Here is a 19,076-nt window from a genome sequence, read left to right on the forward strand (position 1 = left end):
CGGAGCGGCCGCCATCTTGTCTCTCGGAAGGTTCGAGAGACAAGATGTGGTGAAAAAAGAAGGGGGAAATGAAGGAAAGGGGGCAAGGTAAACCCCTAGGATTGATGAGGGGGATATTAAAGTCCCCCGCAATTTTTCGCGGTAGAGGCGCTTCCCGGTACGCGACCGGGCAGCTAACCGGCAGCGTAACGGGAGTCCGTCATCTTGTGTTTTTGGAGCGTCCGGTTCGCGTACCTGGTAGCGTCCCGGTAAGCGTAACAAGGGGAAAACCAAGAGAAACAGTAAAAAAAAAATTAAGGGAATAGATTTCCAGCAAACTTGGCAAAATTGTAGGGACTGTTTGTTTGATGTGCCTTTGCAAGGCCTCAAGATATGTGCACGTGTGGATTTTGTCTAATTAAGGTTAAAAAAAATATATATATCTGTAAGCGTGCTCCGGCACGCTTACGTTACGGGTTTTGTTTGCGCTGCAGAGCCGATACGTCACGGTTATGCGACGCGTCATGAGGCGTCTCACGTGGCTACGTGAAACGTCACGTAATAAAGAATATATTTTACAGCTATAGATATTAGCTTTTAAAAAACCAATGAAATTCACTGAAAAAACCATAGGTTATAGACCATATATAGTTAGGAATTTGCATTTACAAAACCTTGAAAATTCCTTGAAAAAACCATAGGTTAGAGACCATATATAGTTAGCTGGACATTTTATTGACATAAAACCAATGAAATTCCATATATAGTTAGTTGCACTAACTATATATCGCGCACCCGCAATCCACTGCTGATGATGTCACATATTACATCATTCATGACATGGTCAGTGACATCACTGATGACATCACTGATGACATCTCAAATGACATCACTGATGACATCACTGATGACATCTCAAATGACATCACTGATGACATCATGACACACCAATACCAGTTACTACATACGCACTCACCGATTCCTACGTCTACACACACATTCACTCATTCACCCATACAATCACTCATACATACAGTCACTCATTATTACAACACTATCATATGCACTCATACACCTATGCAGACACTCACACACTGCCACTCATCCATGGAGTTACTCACACACCTAGTCAGTCCTGTAAAGAATCAATCACACTTCCATTTCCTCATCTATACAGTTAAACACAGAACACCATACTTTAGTGACATCACTGATGACATCACTGATGACATCTCAAATGACATCACTGATGACATCTCAAATGACATCACTGATGACATCATGACACACTAATACCAGTTACTACATACGCACTCACTGATTCCTACGTCTACACACACATTCACTCATTCACCCATACAATCACTCATACATACAGTCACTCATTATTACAACACTATCATATGCACTCATACACCTAGTCAGTCCTGTGAAGAATCAATCACACTTCGATTTCCTCATCTATACAGTTAAACACAGAACACCATACTTTTCACACATATACTAACACATACTTACTCTTATACAATCACTGATACAAGTACACATTGATATGCACAGAGTCACACACCTCCCAGCCAGCCACACACACACTCAGTCTTCCATACATCCACTCATTCTTCAATATGTAAAACATATTTAAACTTTACAAAAACACACAGACACTAGATGATGTCATCAGTGATGTCATTTGAGATGTCATCAGTGATGTCATCAGTGATGTCATTTGAGATGTCATCAGTGATGTCATCAGTGATGTCACTGACCATGTCATGAACGATGTAATATGTGACATCATCAGCAGTGGATTGCGGGTGCGCAATATATAGTTAGTGCAACTAACTATATATGGAATTTCATTGGTTTTATGTCAATAAAATGTCCAGCTAACTATATATGGTCTCTAACCTATGGTTTTTTCAAGGAATTTTCAAGGTTTTGTAAATGCAAATTCCTAACTATATATGGTCTATAACCTATGGTTTTTTCAGTGAATATATATATACATATATCAGCGAGAGAACAGGAACGGACCACAGCGCATTCCTTACGGTGACATTTTTATTGCAGATAAATTAAAGCAGCACCCATAGTGCAGTAGAGTGTCCAGCATACACACACATACATACATATAAATGTAATAGAGAAACAGACAAACACATTTATTAAATTTAAACTACGGATTATTTGGGTAACACTAGCCCACACCACACATCAATGCTGTTCGCATCACTTTCGTGAGACACAGATGTTTGAATATATTATAGACAAATAAAAATATGTAGCTCCCATTTTTAATAGGATGGGATATAGGGTTATGTACTGCATAGGACATTATCTCATTAGAAAAGCATTTCTGAGTAACCATGCATTTTTAGCCACTGTAATAATAAGTATATTTTGAATGGTTTAGAACTTATTCCCCAACAAGGATTTGATAGGGGGTAGACTACTGTTTCCCATCATTCACAATAGGGTGTGCATTTCATGTGCATTACAAGTGTAATAAAATATTGTTTAGTTATTCTTGCTTTTTTCAATTTTATTGTGATTTTCTATTTAATTGCATTTCCTTTAAATTGTATTTTCTTAAAAATGTTCCTTTAATTTTCGATATATTTGTATATGCTTAAAATTGCTTTTCCACAATTTGGTTTCCTCCAATGTGGTTTTTCAGTTTATTCACATGCATCAGCCTATTTAACCCTCGACTAAAGCAAAAGACTTAAAAATCACTTGTTTTGTTGCCTTTATATTGGTGGATTAGGTCCTGTGGTTAGCTTTTAGTGGTGTTCAGGTCAGTCTTGATGGTGGGGAGTGGCTTCTGTGATTGTAGGCTGGGTCTTAAAAGCCTACCTTGAAAGGTACACACTGAAGATTAGAAATGTTCCTCTAAAGGATTCAGTGTATTCCAGAGACAAGGCATTAAGACTTATAACAACCTCCATGTTTTTCCTGCTTGCGGATTGCTTCTCTCATAGTTCAGTGTTGCCAGATTTCAGGTTTTGGTCAAAGAGATGTTCGGGAGTTAACTTTCTCACATAGTCCGGCCTTTTTATGGACATAAAAAAACTATGCCATCAGTCATTATTTTAAGAGAAAATACGCAACCGAAATAACAGCAATTAAATGGGACTTATTTTAATTTCGTGTATAAAATACTCAATTGTAACTGGTAGAATTAAAACTCACAGATGATGGGATGGGTGGGAAAAGTACCACATTGAAACAGACATGGGTGTGATAAAAACTTTCAGCGTCATCCCAAAAGTATCTACTATGACAATTATTGCACATTCTACAATAGAACAGTCACTATTATGTGGGGCACAGAGAATAAAAAAATGGAAGTACCTTTTACCGATCGTCCATGATTCGGCTTAATTACTGATGTTAAGTAGCAAGGAGGTGAGGACCCTCTGAAAGAACAAGCCAAGTGAAAACAAATGTTAACAAAATATTCTATTCTATAATATACTGTAATATATTAATTGGATAGCTTTGAAGAGTTATGTAATGCACAGAACACCGTAACATTTTAAGGACATCAGGAAAGACTTACAAAATGACCTATACAAGTAAAAATTGCCACGTAAAGTTACAATAATTTCACATGAACTACTAGATGATCCAATCTCTTATTTTACAAACAAATTTCCTTTTATTTATACAATTTAGAAACAGAATTTTAGCACAGTTTAGCAAGATAGCCCTAGTTTTTTGGGTGAATGGTGCCACCCACTTAGCTTTGCACCTGCAACTATTTTCATTTTAATGTAGGCACGCTGATCCAAATAAGTTGTACAAGTAAGCTTTATTGTTGATCCCACCAGGGAGGCAAGTCTTCCAGCAGCCAGTCAATCAATCAATCAATCAAGAACATTTGTAAAGGGAGGAGGAGCCTAACCTGCGACCATGATGGCCGCCTGATCCCTCGGCTCCGCCGACCCTCTCGTTCTTCTCCCGAAACGCTGCTGATCCTGCATGTTATCCTGCCCGCTTGTTGGCGTCCCGTAACCGTGAAGCGATCCTGAGTCCAGCGGTGTGCTCCCCGGTGCGATCCAGCTGTCAGAGGCGGCGAGGCGTCCCGGTCTTTGTTTCAGTGCTGCATTGCCGAGGCCGGGTCTTTGTTCTCCGGAGGCTGCCGTCCCAAGTTGCAACAGTGGCTGACATTGTAGCAGGACGGGGTAGGCCGACGGTTTGCTATTGCCGCATTGTTTTCCTTGCTACAGCGAGCCGCCCTGTCCTGCACGCCTTCATTCTCGACTTGTGTCTCCGCCGTAGAAGATATATTCTACCCTCTTTTCGGCTTGTGGACGACTCGGAGCGTCTTCTTGTTCTCCAGCACTGAGACGGCTGCCATTTTGACCTGGGCGCTCTGCATCTGAGACTCTCTACCCCCGGCGGCCATTTGGGGTACCATAGCGGTTTGCGCTGCATTGTCGCCGGGTGACAGACGAAGGGGTCCGTCCCGCTGCTATACCCCCTGGAGTGGCAGTGATTTGTGGATCGGCTACTGGTGGGCTGCTGATGTGATGGCCGACGGCGACCAGTCTCGAGGGATATGGTGTGACCCCGCGCCCAGGGTGCGCGAGATGGCAGCGCCCTCTTATCCTGCGGCATCCCTCAGGATTGCTGATATTATGTATGCCCTGGGTGATCTACATGTAGCTGTGCGTGACATGGCCCTGGAATGCCGACTGGATATCTCTGTGCTTGCAGTGCCCTCGGATGATCATGCTGAGCTCCAGGTGCGGTACACCTCGCCACACCCTGTGTTTTTATGCGACTACCAGTCTGCTCAGATGTACTTAACGGTGCTGGAGAAGGGAGATGTGGTTGCTTCCGTACTACCCAGTATTGATGCGGAGAGGTATGGAGATCTTGGTCCTCGGCAGACGCAAGCGTTTTGTGTCTGGACGCCTCGCCACACGGCTGTTTCGGGGCTTCGTCGCGGGTCTCCCTGGCCCATCTTGGAGTTGCTCCTGCGGTTTTGGCCGGCTGCCCTTCAAACATTTCGATTGTGCATTGCCCCTTCTTGGTTGGACGTTCGCCGTTTGGCTCTGAGGTGGACGGACTTTGGTGGATGGCATTGTGCTCTGCAGTGGAACTTTCTTTTGTCTTCTCCGTCCAAGATGGCTGCTTTGGAACTGTACTCCGTCGACATGCTGGATCGAAAGGGACAAGGTTGAGGATGTTTTTCCCTTTTTGCTGCATCCGGTTGTTTGCATTGTTGTGATTGTAATGGACAATGGTGGGATCTACATGTTGTTCGGGTGCTGGTTCGGGGTACGGGGAATGGTGGCCGAGGGTAAAAATGCTCCTAAATTTCGGGTACTCTTGGGGCGACAGACACCTGCTAGGGGGGGGTAGGCCGTAGCCTCTGCATGCGTGTAGGGTGGGGGGTGTTCCTTCCTTGTTAGTTTTAGTTACTATGGGCCTTATTTTTCTTCTTCTCTTTTTTATTCTTTTCTTCTCTTCTTTCTTCGGGTCAAGGGGTGGATTGGTGCGTGGTGGGTCGTGGCTGGGGTATACCATAATGTTTGCTCGTCCTTTCTCCTGTGCTATTTTCCTCCAGCCTTTTGTTTAATAGATAATGATCGTGAATTTTTCTGAATACTGTCGCCCATCTCGGTCCTGGTGCGGATTGTTTGGACTTTGATCCTTCTTGGCTCCTATCACTTTGGACTTCGTTTTAAAAAACTTTTAAATTAAACCTTCAATTCTCCTACCTCTCGGCAGCGCACCTAATTACAGTGTAACTTGGATTAATCCTGTTTGCTTTGATATGCTGCTGAGTTGCCCGATTGCTCACTACTGTGCCTTAATCGATTTCGAGGCCGGCCTCTGGGTTGTAGGCCCGTATTTGTTTGCCGATATTCTCCAATAAAGGTTTTTAAAAAAAAGAACATTTGTAAAGCGCGCTACTCACCCGCTAGGGTCTCAAGGCGCTGGGGGGGGGGGGGGGGGGGGGGGGCTGCTACTGCTCGAAAAGCCAGGTCTTGAGTTGCTTCCTGAAGGAGAGATGGTCCTGGGTGAGTCATAGGTGGGTGGGTAGGTGGGTGGGGAGGGTGTTCCAGGTCTTGGCCGCCAGGTAGGTGAAGGATCTTCCTCCGGTGGTGGTTCTGCGGATCCGTGGGAAGGTGGCGGGGGCGAGGCTGGCGGAGCGGAGCTGGCAGGTTGGCGTGTAGAATGTGAGGCGGTTGTTGAGGTATTCGGGGCCCAAGTCGTGGAGAGCCTTGTGTGCGTGGGTGAGGAGTCTGAACGTGATCCTCTTGCTGACGGGGAGCCAGTTCAGGTCCCTCAGGTGGGCGGAGATGTGGCTGTGTCGGGGGATGTCCAAGACGAGTCGTGCTGAGGCGTTCTGGATGCGCTGGAGTTTTTTCGGTAGTTTGGCGGCGGTCCCAGCGTAGAGGGCGTTCCCGTAGTCCAGACGGCTGGTGACGAGGGCCTGGGTGACCATTTTCCTGGTTCCAGTGGGGATCCAGCGGAAGATCTTACGGAGCATGCGGAGTGTGTTGAAGCAGGAGGAGGTAACGGCGTTAACTTGCCTGGCCATCGTGAGGGAGGAGTCCAGGATGAAGCCCAGGTTGCGTGCGTGGTCCGTGGGCTTGGGTGGGGGGCCCAGAGCAGGGGGCCACCAGGAGTCGTCCCAGGCGGAGATGGATGGGCCGAGGATGAGGACTTCCGTCTTGTCTGAGTTCAGTTTCAGGCGGCTGAGCTTCATCCAGTCTGCGATGTCTTTCATTCCGTCCTGGAAGCTGGCTCTGGCGGAGGTGGGGTCGTTGGTGAGGGAGAGGATCAGTGGGGTATCGTCGGCGTAGGAGATGATGTTGAGGTTGTGCTTGCGTGCCATGGCTGCGAGGGGGCTCATGTAGACGTTGAAGCGGGTGGGGCTGAGCGAGGAGCCTTGAGGTACGCCGCAGATGATCTTGGTGGCTTCTGCGAGGAAGGGCGGGAGACGGACTCTTAGGGTTCTGTCGGAGAGGACGGAGGTGATCCATTCCAGGGCCTTTCCTTGGATCCCGGCGTGGCGGAGGCGGGTTGTCAGGATGCGGTGGCAGACCGTGTCTATCGCGGCCAAAAGGTTGAGCAGGATGAGGGCGGCGGTTTCTCTGTTGTCCAGCAGGGTCCGGATGTCGTCGGTGGCCGCGATGAGGGCGGTCTCAGTGCTGTGGTTCGCTCGGAATCCGGACTGCGATGGGTCGAGGGAGCCGTTCGTCTCCAGGAAGGCTGTCAGCTGTTTGTTGACGGTTTTCTCGATGACTTTTGCAGGGAAGGGGAGGAGCGAGATGGGGCGGAAGTTCTTGAGGTCTGAGGGGTCTGCGGTGGGTTTCTTCAGGAGGGCGCTGATCTCTGCGTGCTTCCAGCTCTCCGGGAAGGTGGCGGATATGAAGGAGTTGTTGATGATGTCCCGAAGTTTGGGTGCGATGATGGAATCAGCCTTGTTGAAGATGTAGTGTGGGCAGGGATCGGCTGGAGAGCCAGAGTGGATGGTGTTCATCGTGTGGGTGGTATCTTCCGTGCTGACCTGAGTCCAGGCGCACAGGGTGGTGGTGGGGAGTGTAGGTTCGGTGGTGGGGTACGAGTTCTGAGCGCCGAAGCTGTCGTGTATGTCGACGATCTTACGGTGAAAAAGGTGGCCAGAGAGTTGCAGAGGTCTTGAGAAGGCGTGATGTCGTTGTTGCTGGCGTTTGGGTTGGAGAGCTCTTTCACGACGTTGAAGAGTTCCTTGCTGTTGTGGGTGTTGTTGTCCAGTCGTTCTCTGAAGGATGACCTTTTGGTGGTGCGGATCAGCTGGTGGTGTTTGCGGGTGGCGTTCTTGAGGGCTGTCATGTTTTCCGTTGACTGGTTGTGGCGCAAGGCTTTCTCGAGGTCACGGCAGGATTTCTTGGAGTCTTTGAGATCGTTGGTGAACCACGCGGCTTTCTTGCTGTTGAGGTTGCTGGGAGGGTTTTTCAGTGGAGCAAGGGTGTCGGCGCAGTCGGTGATCCACTGTGTGAGGTTGCGGGCTCCTTCGTTGGGGTCCGTGGTGTTGGTGGGAGGGTTTAGGCTCAAGGAGGTGGTGAGTCGGTTGGTGGTGATCTTGCTCCAGCATCTTCGGTGGGTTTGTTGAGGGCGATGGTGGGTCGTTGTTTTCCTGAAGTTGAAGTGTACGCAGCTGTGGTCGGTCCAGTGGAGCAAGTCCAAGTTCCAACTGCCCCACTTGAACCACAACATTCCCCAATGACTAATCCAGCATTCCTAACACGGAATGCTGCATTTAAAGGAGAAAATACAGAACATCTCCCTTATTATAATGAACACAAATAAAGCAAATCAGAAAAATTGAACACAAAATAGCTAACACTGAACTGCAAAGTAATGTAATAGAAACAATATATAAATATATAACAACATAACATTGGCACAGATGTGAATGCTAAACAATGAATCATTTAGCACGAATGAGTCATTTAACACAGGTAATTGTATCCCATCCTCATCGCCAGTAATGTACGCACACTGATCCAAATAAGTTGTACAAGTAAGCTTTATTGTTGATCCCACCAGGGAGGCAAGTCTTCCAGCAGCCAGTCCAGCAAGTCCAAGTTCCAACTGCCCCACTTGAACCACAACATTCCCCAATTACTAATCCAGCATTCCTACCACGGAATGCTGCATTTAAAGGAGAAAATACAACACATTTGTTATGGGTTACTTTAGCCATCTGCCTCAAACTTTGCTCCAATTTAACTCTGTACTGTGTTTTTCACAAACGCCATTTTGATAGTGCGGCGTGATGTGCCATTATTGACTGCCATCTTGGGTCTGTCAGCAATCTAGTTGTTTACTATTCACCATGTGCAGGCTCTCTGAAGGCCTCCCTCCTCTGGTCCAGTGTACTAACTAGGAAGCATTGGCGGCACATGCTGGCATTTGCTCTGTGAGGGGAGAAGAGTCAAGTAGAAAGCATGTCTGGGACTTTTCCTCCCCTAGTTGGACCCCAATACAGGTCAACTGCTCACTTTACGATCAAGTTGTACATGGCAATGTCATCTGGAGGCAAATGATTCAACTTCTACGTGTCTACTCCCTCTTCTGGAGAGTCAGCCTCGAGGTCCTGCCAGTGTTCTTCCATAGAAGATCTCTTGCTCTTCTTCCTGGGACTCTGGGGCCAGTGGTGGCTTCAAATCCCCTGTCTCCCCTCTCCTTCTGTGTTTTTTCTATCAAAGGTTTTGATGGGATACAGAACTCCCGGAGGGAGGAGCCAAAGTTCTTTTTCTTTAGAAGGATCGCCGCGATCTTTGCTTCAAGCCACTTCTTTTTCTGCACGATCTCGCGGGCACGGTTTTCAAGGATGAGCTTGCTCATCTGCCTTTTTTCCAGCAACCTCCGCCAGTATTTCAGCTGGCGTCTTTTTCAGATTCTCTCGGTCATCTTTAGACTCTGCTGTCTCTCCCTCTGCCCCTTCGGCAATGTTATCCTCGTTCTCACTTAAGAGATGGAGGCCTCACAGCGATGGACTTTCCTTCTGCCCCTGCATGGAGTAGTATACTTGCTTCTGTTTCTCCCTAGCTCTCAGCGTCTTAGGCTTGAACTCTGCACACGCCTCGCAGCCCTTTGTGTTGGGGTCTACTGGCAGGCAGCGTTGTACACCTGGTTGTAGTCCCTCTAAGCACACTTGTGTTGGTACACTAGGTAGAAACGAAAAAAGCGTATTCTCCATTTCCCTCAAAGCATGGAGGCCCCCTGCCTATGTATTCTCTGGCCTCCCTCCATCGGAAATAACATAGACACCCTAAATCTTGAATTAGTAGCTCAAGAACTCACTTACACAGCAGGCCTTATGTTGAACATAATTTTGTCTCAAAGTCATTACTGTGCATATTCCTACACCTCTAATCTGGTCTGACCACTCTGGAATAGCCACACAAAATTACTAAAAACCTATTGGTATTAGTAAACCCTCTGAACCAACTAGCAAGTGCAACTATAATCTTTTCATTCCAGATCAAGCTTCTGTAGGATTAAGAAATCTACCGGCCAACAAGGCACACTACCCACACACACAATCCAAAAATTCAGCTTCATCATTTCAACTCCTCACTCCTTGCTATCCTGGATGAAAGACTGACAATCCAAGAATACAATCTGCACACAATCATAAGTCCCTTAAATAGGCAAATGTCTGGGAAGAAGTGGTCCCAAGCCAGCTTCAGTACTTTGCAGAATCTCATAACCTAATCAAAAGGTGATAAACGGCTTTCATCCATGTCCTCTCTTTGCGCTAGTGGTTCTATTGGCCCTCAATGATCTTCTCCAGCCCACAGATGAAGGCGAAACTGACATGCTATTCCTCAAAGTGTTCAAACTGTGCCTTTGAGTTAGAGGGCAGAAACAAAACTACTGTTTTAGATGTCAGCTGAAAACCTGCCTTTTTCATAATTAAGTAACCCCCTGTCTCTCCTCAATCAATGTTATGTTTTAAGGCTGTGTCATTCTGCAGTGCCAAGAAGCATCCCAGAAAGAGTGTTCTACAAACAAATGTAGGCAAAAAGAACAAATGATGGATGGAATGCTGAACAAACCAAACATCCACCCCCAGTCACAGATCTGGGTTTATTCCATTGTTTTTTGGCTCATCATGCCACCCTAGTTTGGACTGAGCCATATGCAAATCAGTCCTGACCCTGCTTCCCATGGAACAGACCAGCCAGAACTGCCTGGCCAGGTACTCCCTTGACTAGAAACAATCATCCTGGGACAGATTTCAGGATATCACTCCGCATAAGCCAGGATAGCTTGAACCCAGTGACAGTGAGCATGTGACCCAAATATGGGCATACCTTTTCCACTTAGGCCGACAAAAGCGAAAAGAACAAATGATGGTCGGAATGCTTAACAAATCAAACATTCACCCCCAGTGACAGATCTGGGTTTAATCCGTTGTTCTTTTGCTCACCATGCCACCCAAGTTTTGCCCAAAGCATAACAATTGTTCTGGGAACATTATCTTCCCAGTGTGCAACTCCTAACTTAAGCATTTAAAGTATCCTTGAGATTTCAAGTTAAAGTAAGATCAAAATCAGGACCAAAAGGGCAGTTCCTCTAACATTTTTTTAACTGCACAAAATTCCCACTTTACGGAAACAGGTCTAAAGATTGCATAAGAAATTGGGCTACTGATTGAAGTGGGTGGAAACCCTACAAAAGCAACAACCATAATCCCTGACAGGGTGAATCACAAAAGTCACTGAATTAACCTGTGCTTAACCCTCTGGTAGCTTGGCACAAAAGAATTTAAGCTTTACTTAGAGAGGCAAAGGTCAAGTATGAATGCAACACACAAACAGTAATAAAGTGAAAACACAACACAAGAAAAATTCCACAACAATTTAAAATAATAGAAAAAATAAATAAAACAAACTACACCAAAATGAATTCAATCCAATCAGTAAAACCAGAGTTATGAATTGTATTAAGTTTTGTGAAAATTTGTGTCAAAATCATTAAAGCACCAACCTTGGGTATCTCATCGTGCGAGACTAGGGCACAATCAAGAGTTCAGGCTGATTGCGATGGTGTGCGGGTCGGATACACAAGATGTATTGGGTCCATTCTTGGCTTACCTTTGGACTTATGAGAAATGTTTAAGAAAAGTTCCAGAGAAAGTAAAATTTTGTGTAGCAAGGCAGCTGGCAGAGTCCCAAGATGAGGCTCCATCACTGGGGAGTCGATGGATGGAGTGGCAGTGAAGGTTTCTACCTTCGGACTTATTCTATTTTATGGAAGTTGAAAATCTGCATTGGGGCATAGCTGCAGGCTGTAGCCAGCAAAGGTTCCAAGATGCCGGATACCGACACTGAGAGGTCCAGCTGAACAAGATTTGCTACTGTTAAGAAGAACATGGCGGGAGCTGCCACAGAGTAAGGCCAACCAACGATGCCCCTTCGGCACATCGGCGAGCAGGTAAATCCTGGTCATCGGTCGGTTATCAGGCCATTTTTTTGAGAAACAGTTTTCATGGTCCAACTTTTAGGGTTAGGCAGAAGCAGAGCCTTTAACACCACAACCAAGGGTTCAGGTCTTAGTGACCCCTTGACCCCAAGTGATGCCCCCCCCCCCTAAGGGGGGGGCGTCACTTGGGAGATTAGGACTCAATCCAGCAGAGCCCAGATGTAGGGGTTGAAGGTCTCCGGAGCTTGTTATGTCCCTGTAGCTCACACAGGAAGGCAGCCAACTAGCCCTTGTAATCATTGTGGTTGTTACGGGTTCAAGTAGCAAGGCAGGCCTCAAGAAGTCTCCTGAGGTACATGGCAAACCTTCTGAAGGCCTCCTCAGGACCAGGAGTGCACTTAAAAGTCATTCTGTGGGTCCAATATGTATACCTGGTGCCAGTTTTTGAAGTGAGCGAATCTTCTAGGCTACCCCTGCCAAGGCACCACAATGTCTGGGGTGACCAAAGACTAGTGTCAGGTTCTTTTGTGTGTGCTGGAGGCAAGACTTTTGAAATGCAAGTGAGGCAAGTACTCCTCCACCCCCAACCATCATCGCAAAATGACCCAGCCTGCTAACATCTAATCCCCTTTGTCTCTCTGTATGGGAGGAATTCACAAAACCCAACAGTTACACTATTCACAGCCATGTGACCCAGGATACTAGAAGCGAGCACTAGATTTTTAGGACAAGAGAATGCTAACTTTCTGAAAGTGAAATTTTCACAATAGCGACTTAAAATCAAACTTTACCATTAAAAAATGATCTTAAATTACAATTTATTTGAGTCCAAACGTGGTATTTCTACCCGTTCCCAACCAAGTTAGCACTTATTAAATGTAATAAGGTAAGCCATTTTTCCTATGTGAGAGGGAGGCCTTACGGTAGTGAAAAACGAATTTAGGAGTTTCACTATAAAGACATTTAAAACTTAAAATCACATATCCTGCTTTTTCAATACAATGCAACCTGGCCTAGGGCTGTTTAGAGCCTACCTTAGTTGTGATGTATATGTATTAAAAGGGTTTTGGCCTGGCCATAGGTTTATTTTGCCTGGTCGAATTGCTACTTTAGATGGTGGCTCAATAAGTGTTGAAGGCTTGCTAGTAGAATTTAATTTATAGGGCCTGAGAACATGTGTCACAACTTTACTAGGGACTTACTAGTAATTGAAATGTGTAATCAGGTGTATCAAAATTTACCATGTTTAGGTGAGGTAGAACAAGCACTATGGCACTGTTCAGAGCCCTAATACCAACACAAACCAAATTAATAAAACAGGAGTGGTGAAGGGAAAAGGTTTGGAGGAAGACCACACAGAGGATGACAGGTCTAATAGAGTGTCTAAAGTCATGACTGCTGGATTTAAAAAAGAGAATTCCAACCTGCAGACCACTAGTGAACAATTTGCCTGGTGTCAGATAAAATGTTAATATGTGGGGGACATTTTTTTACAGACTGATCAAGTGCACACTACAGGGTTCTCATTGTCCCTCTCCGTTGTGGAGAATCCAAAAGTGCGTGACATGATAGTTGAAGAATATTGTTTTTTTCTGCGAAAATGATTTACTCATATGTAGGCAAAGGCTGGAGGTGGCAGCTTCATCCTGGCAGTAGCAGCCTTCTCCACCCACATTACCTGGTGTTTTCCAGTGCTTGATAATCAAGTCTTCAGTCCTCTTCACAAAGCAAACATTTTTGAATTTGACGTAATGGAGTTGATATTCCAGCGCAAAGAGAGCTATCCGAGGTTAGTGAAGACAAGCACAGATAGGGAAAATGGTGCCACCTCAATGTTACGCCCTTCGACTGACTACGAAAGACAAGTTGGTAGTAACAGATTAGATCGGTATGAGAATTATTCAGAATACCATTTTTTTTTAACTTCTAAGGGTGACTATAGGGTGTGCAGTGTTAAGGGGAGATAAAGGGAAACTCCGATTCAAAGACAATCCAAAAAATACTGTAGAGAAAACTCAAAGAGACAGAGGCTCTGGTTGAAATTACAGTACCCAAAAAAGGCAGCACAGGTTACTGTGGAACCAGTCCAACATCTAAACAAATTGTTTTAGTTTACCTTGGAGGTGATGCTGGTGGGGTGTACAACGTAAGTGCAGAGGAGAAAGGTTGCTTCTTCAGGGCTTGCATAAGGTTGGGTTTATATTCGGGATCAACACACCACAATGACCCTTTGCCATTCACCTTAAGGAAAAAAGAAATCACAAATGAGCACACAGGAACAAAGGTCCAATTTAACATGGCTTTTTTTTAGTTCAATGCCACACCATTCTAAACATGCAATCACTTAGAAAAAAAACCTTATAACTATTCTCATGCACATGAATCTCATTTGTGAGGCCACATTTAAAGTTCCTGACTATACTAGCTTAGACTTCTGGCTTGAATGGCTGAGAAGGGCAACACCCATACCCGCAGAAGTGGTAATCTTGGCATCAGATTGGCCAATTACATACAATCAACTATAAACCCATTTTTTGTACATAAACCGCAGTTCTTTGCATAGGCAAAGCAACTTTTAATTGTATAAGTTATTTTAAAGCATAGTAGAGGATCCTTACATTAGGTTTAAGACAGTCAGATGAGTGATATTTTCAGTGTTATAAGATGCTTAGTTCTAATTTTTATCAAGTAGACGTAAGGGACAGATAACTCAAACTCGTTTTACAGGATCAGTCTTAAAAACTGAAGTCAAAACACATGGTTCGCAGGACGAATTTCCATGCATAGCCATGAGTGGGAATGAGATTTACCGGAACCCTAAATATCTGCTGTCAACAAATCAGACTTTCTCTGCCTAATCTGGTAAAGTGTTATGCTAGTTGCCTGAAAATAACACACACACAGTAAAATACACACACACAGTAACTTTTCTGGTAGGCTGGGGTTAACAATAAAAACTCCAGACAAACTTTTTGTGATGGCGTTTTTTGGTATGAGGGAAAGAGAGAAAGAGAAAAAGAGAAACAGAGCAAGAGAGAGAAAGAGAAAAAGAGAAACAGAGCAAGAGAGAAAGAGCAAGAGAGAGAAAGAGCAAGAGAGAGAAAGAGCAAGAGAGAGAAAGAGCAAGAGAGAGAAAGAGCAAGAGAGAGAAAGAGAGCGAGAGAGAAAGAGAGCGAGAGAGAAAGAGAGCGAGAGAGAAAGAGAGCGAGAGAGAAAGAGAGCGAGCGAGAAAGAGAGCGAGCGAGAAAGAGAGCGAGAGAGAAAGAGAGCGAGAGAGAAAGAGCGCGAGAGAGAAAGAGAGCGAGAGAGAAAGAGAGCGAGAGAGAAAGAGAGCGAGAGAGAAAGAGAGCGAGAGAGAAAGAGAGCGAGCGAGAAAGAGAGCGAGCGAGAAAGAGAGCGAGCGAGAGAGAGCGAGCGAGCGAAAGAGAGCGAGCGAGCGAAAGAGAGCGAGCGAGCGAGCGAGAGCGAGCGAGCGAAAGAGAGCGAGCGAGCGAAAGAGAGCGAGCGAAAGAGAGCGAGCGAAAGAGAGCGAGCGAAAGAGAGCGAGCGAGCGAAAGAGAGCGAGCGAGAGAAAGAGAGCGAGCGAGAGAAAGAGCAAGCGAGCGAAAGAGCGAGCGAGCGAAAGAGCGAGCGAGAGAAAGAGCGAGCGAGAGAAAGAGCGAGCGAGAGAAAGAGAGCGAGCGAGCGAAAGAGAGCGAGCGAGCGAAAGAGAGCGAGCGAGCGAAAGAGCGAGCGAGAGAAAGAGAGAGCGAGCAAGAGAGAGCGAGAGAAAGAGCGAGAAAGAGAGCGAGAGAAAGAGAGCGAGAGAAAGAGAGCGAGCAAGAGAGCGAGCGAGAGAAAGAGAGCGAGAGAAAGAGAGCGAGAGAAAGAGAGCGAGAGAAAGAGAGCGAGAGAAAGAGAGCGAGAGAAAGAGAGCGAGAGAAAGAGAGCGAGAGAAAGAGAGCGAGAGAAAGAGAGCGAGAGAAAGAGAGCGAGAGAAAGAGAGCGAGAGAAAGAGGGCGAGAGAAAGAGGGCGAGAGAAAGAGGGCGAGAGAAAGAGGGCGAGAGAAAGAGAGAGCGAGAGAAAGAGAGAGCGAGAGAAAGAGAGAGCAAGAGAAAGAGAGCGAGAGAAAGAGAGCGAGAGAAAGAGAGCGAGAGAAAGAGAGAAAGAGAGAGCAAGAGAAAGAGAGAGCAAGAGAAAGAGAGCGAGAGAAAGACCCGCCAATGCCCAGTCTAGCCGCTCAGTCTCTGATGCACCAGTTAAAGTCTTCCAAATACGTTTTTGGGGCTATGGTGGAGGATTTGAAGGGTAAAGCTGCCCAATGCTGTTCTGTTCCACCAGTTGCTCCCGCAATATGGGAAGCTAGGTGGCGAGCAGTCACAGGCGCGCCTCTGGGTGCTAAACCCAGGAAAACACCCCCAGGAGCAGCGCTGAAGTCCATGTGGGCTAGAGAAGACTGTTTATGCCCCACCACTCTCCCATCCCCTCCCTTGCCCTTCTTAATGGGGGCTGCTGGGCCCAGGAACTCACCCTAGGGGTGGATCAAACTCTCAGGTGGGCCAGGAAAAATCGCCCTGCTCCTCATCACCCCTCCAGACTCCGTAGTGTCACTGCAGTGCGCCAGTCGCTGCTTACCAGCCATCTGTCACCTAGCGGCAGGCAGGGAACCGATCTGGACAGATTTAGAGGTTCAGACCGGTCAAGGCCAGAATCTTGTCCCACCCGGCTGCAGCGGCAATCATCACTCCAGTCAAAACTGCTCCAAAGTTTCAGTTGGTGCAGTGAGGGCTGTATGTGCTGGTCAGGGGGACCCTGTCAGCAAAGAGGATTATCCAGGAATCTGCTCTGGCATTGGGAGTTCAGATGTGAGCGTCCACCCTCTTGTCCCGCTTGGCTATTCCGTCTGAGAAATGCTATTTTATTGACAATCCAAATAGGCTTTTGAGTATTTGTGGCTAAAGTTATTATTTTTAATAGGATATTTTTCTTTTCATCAGCAGGTTATGCATCTACCATGTCAATCAGCCCTTATCACCTTTCCTTCAAAATAATCATGTATCTACTGCATTACCTCTTGATGAATTTTGCCGGTATTGGAAGGGTACGAGGCCACGCTGTTTGGTCAGCAAATATTTCTCCTTTCTTGTTCCTTACCAATATATGCTGGAGCCTGTTGTGCTATTACATATAGACAAAAGGGAAGAAAAGCCATGTATACTTTCATGGAGCCACTTGGGACAGCTGAATGTTCCTAGACAATATTTGTGCCGGAGGGTTACTAGACCGTGCGTATGGGAGTTGCTAGGCAATGCCCTGGGTTTTCTTTACTACTTCTATTTCTGGCCATCCACTAGTATTGCACTTCAATTTGATAAACTTACTGTGAGGCACTTAACTCTCCTGAGGAAGTGAAGTTTAGGCTTATGCAAGGAGGAATTCATGGAAAGAAACTCAACCAAAGCAGGGCCTCAATACCTCAGAATGGACAACCCAGTGCAGTAACCAACTGAGTGAACAATGAACATAAGAAATAACAAAAATGGACCTGCAGAGCTGCTCAAAGCTGCAACCATAAACTGCATGCCACTCTCTCTCTCTCACGTCTTCGTCTATCCATCACACAGCTAAGCATCTGGTCTGAAAACACAATAATCGCACCTCGGTGGTCGTCACACATGACATGGAAACTCTTTCTGCACAGGATAACAACAAAGACAACACACTTCAACCACACACTTGACATGGTGTTGCATGCTACCCATGTAGGCAAGCGTTTCGGAACCCCACATAAGGGTAGTAAGTGCTAAATAAATGTTGCAATACAATATAATAAAATACAATCAACACCCCCCTCTTAACTCCTACCTGCCACTCCTCAAAAGGGTAGCTAGTTCACAAAGGCATTGCTCTCAATGGCCCACTAGTCAAGGAAGAGGAGGAGAATGGCAGAATGATCTGCTGAGCTACTACTACTACTGAACCTGGCAGTAGAAGTGTGTAAAGACAGACACTGAAGCACATCAGAAGCAGGAATCAAAAGGATCAGAGGCAGAATCACTGCCATTGGTAAGGAGGTGCTGGGGTTCTAGCTAAGAGGTTGCATACGTCTTGGTTGACTGTGACTTTGCACGCCGGTATGTGTGCGTATATGTCTAGGGGGAAGGAGGAGATGGCAGAAGTGGCTGACTCGATTGTGGTTACAAGTTATGGCCAGTCATCTCCTATTGGCACATTCTTGACAACACTGTGGCTGTCAATGGTAAAACAGTGACCTCTCCATTATATACTGTGAGCATTTTTGGTAACATTCTGTCTTTAGAGTGTAAGAGACCATAACTCTGGTCTGAGGCTAGTGCTATTCTATTCTGAAACCAGTAACTTTGGTACACAGTCTTTGTTTCATATTTGTGAACCTCCTCTCCATTCGCCCACAGATCAACAAGCTATCTTCTACCAGTTTCTCAGCTTAAACATACTCTGTAAAATGTTACTCCTTCTACCTTGCGACTAATGGAAAGTGCTTATCCAGGCTTCTATTGCTTCAACACTCGAAAGCAACAATCCTGTGTACTTAGACTTTAAGTAACTAATGTGCAACTTTCAGTTCATCCAAAATGCTGCACTATGGCTTTTAGTGGAGCACTATAGACAAACAAAAAAGCGCTATTCAAAGTATGCATCTGCCATCAAGCAATCCACAAAAGGTCCTTTTTTCTCTCCAGTCTCAATTTCTATGGCATGTTCCACCAATTGGATCTAAAAGACAGTTTACACCTTTTCTTTTAGTCAATCCCCCCCTTCCCTTTCGCAAAGCTACGCCTGGAAGTACTTTTTTTGTTTTTATTTGACCCCTAAGACTTGGAACATCCTCCCTCTATTGCTCCAGAGTCAAGTTATTTACTAACTTTCTGCAAATCACTCATGACTTGATTGTTTGCTACTACTGCTCTTTACTAATATCTTTCCTTATTTGAGCTTTGATGATACTACAGGCATACTTTCACCTCATGATTCTGTATTGTTTAGTTATCCCTACTATGATAATGGGCTACTTACGGCACGCAGTTGCCATTCTGCTGATATTCTGGCTACCTCTACCAGGACACAAGACCATCCATGGCATTATAGACTTTCTTGGGGACAATCAGACTGCACCCCAATACCCCCCTCATTTTGC

General features: G+C 45.7%; 1 protein-coding gene across 1 annotated transcript in view; it reads right to left on the reverse strand.

Moving 5' to 3' along the window:
- FOXN2 (forkhead box N2) overlaps nt 1–19,076 on the reverse strand; it is a 146,971-nt gene that overhangs the window by 82,213 nt on the left and 45,682 nt on the right. Inside the window, exons 3-4 of the mRNA XM_078649646.1 lie at nt 14,036–14,160; nt 3,334–3,398 (exon numbers count right to left, since the gene is read on the reverse strand). Of these exons, the coding sequence (XP_078505772.1) occupies nt 3,334–3,398; nt 14,036–14,160 (190 nt within the window). The remainder of the gene's footprint in view (nt 1–3,333; nt 3,399–14,035; nt 14,161–19,076) is intronic.

Source organism: Lissotriton helveticus, chromosome 6 (genome assembly GCF_964261635.1).
Source record: "Lissotriton helveticus chromosome 6, aLisHel1.1, whole genome shotgun sequence".
Classification (NCBI taxonomy): domain Eukaryota; kingdom Metazoa; phylum Chordata; class Amphibia; order Caudata; family Salamandridae; genus Lissotriton; species Lissotriton helveticus.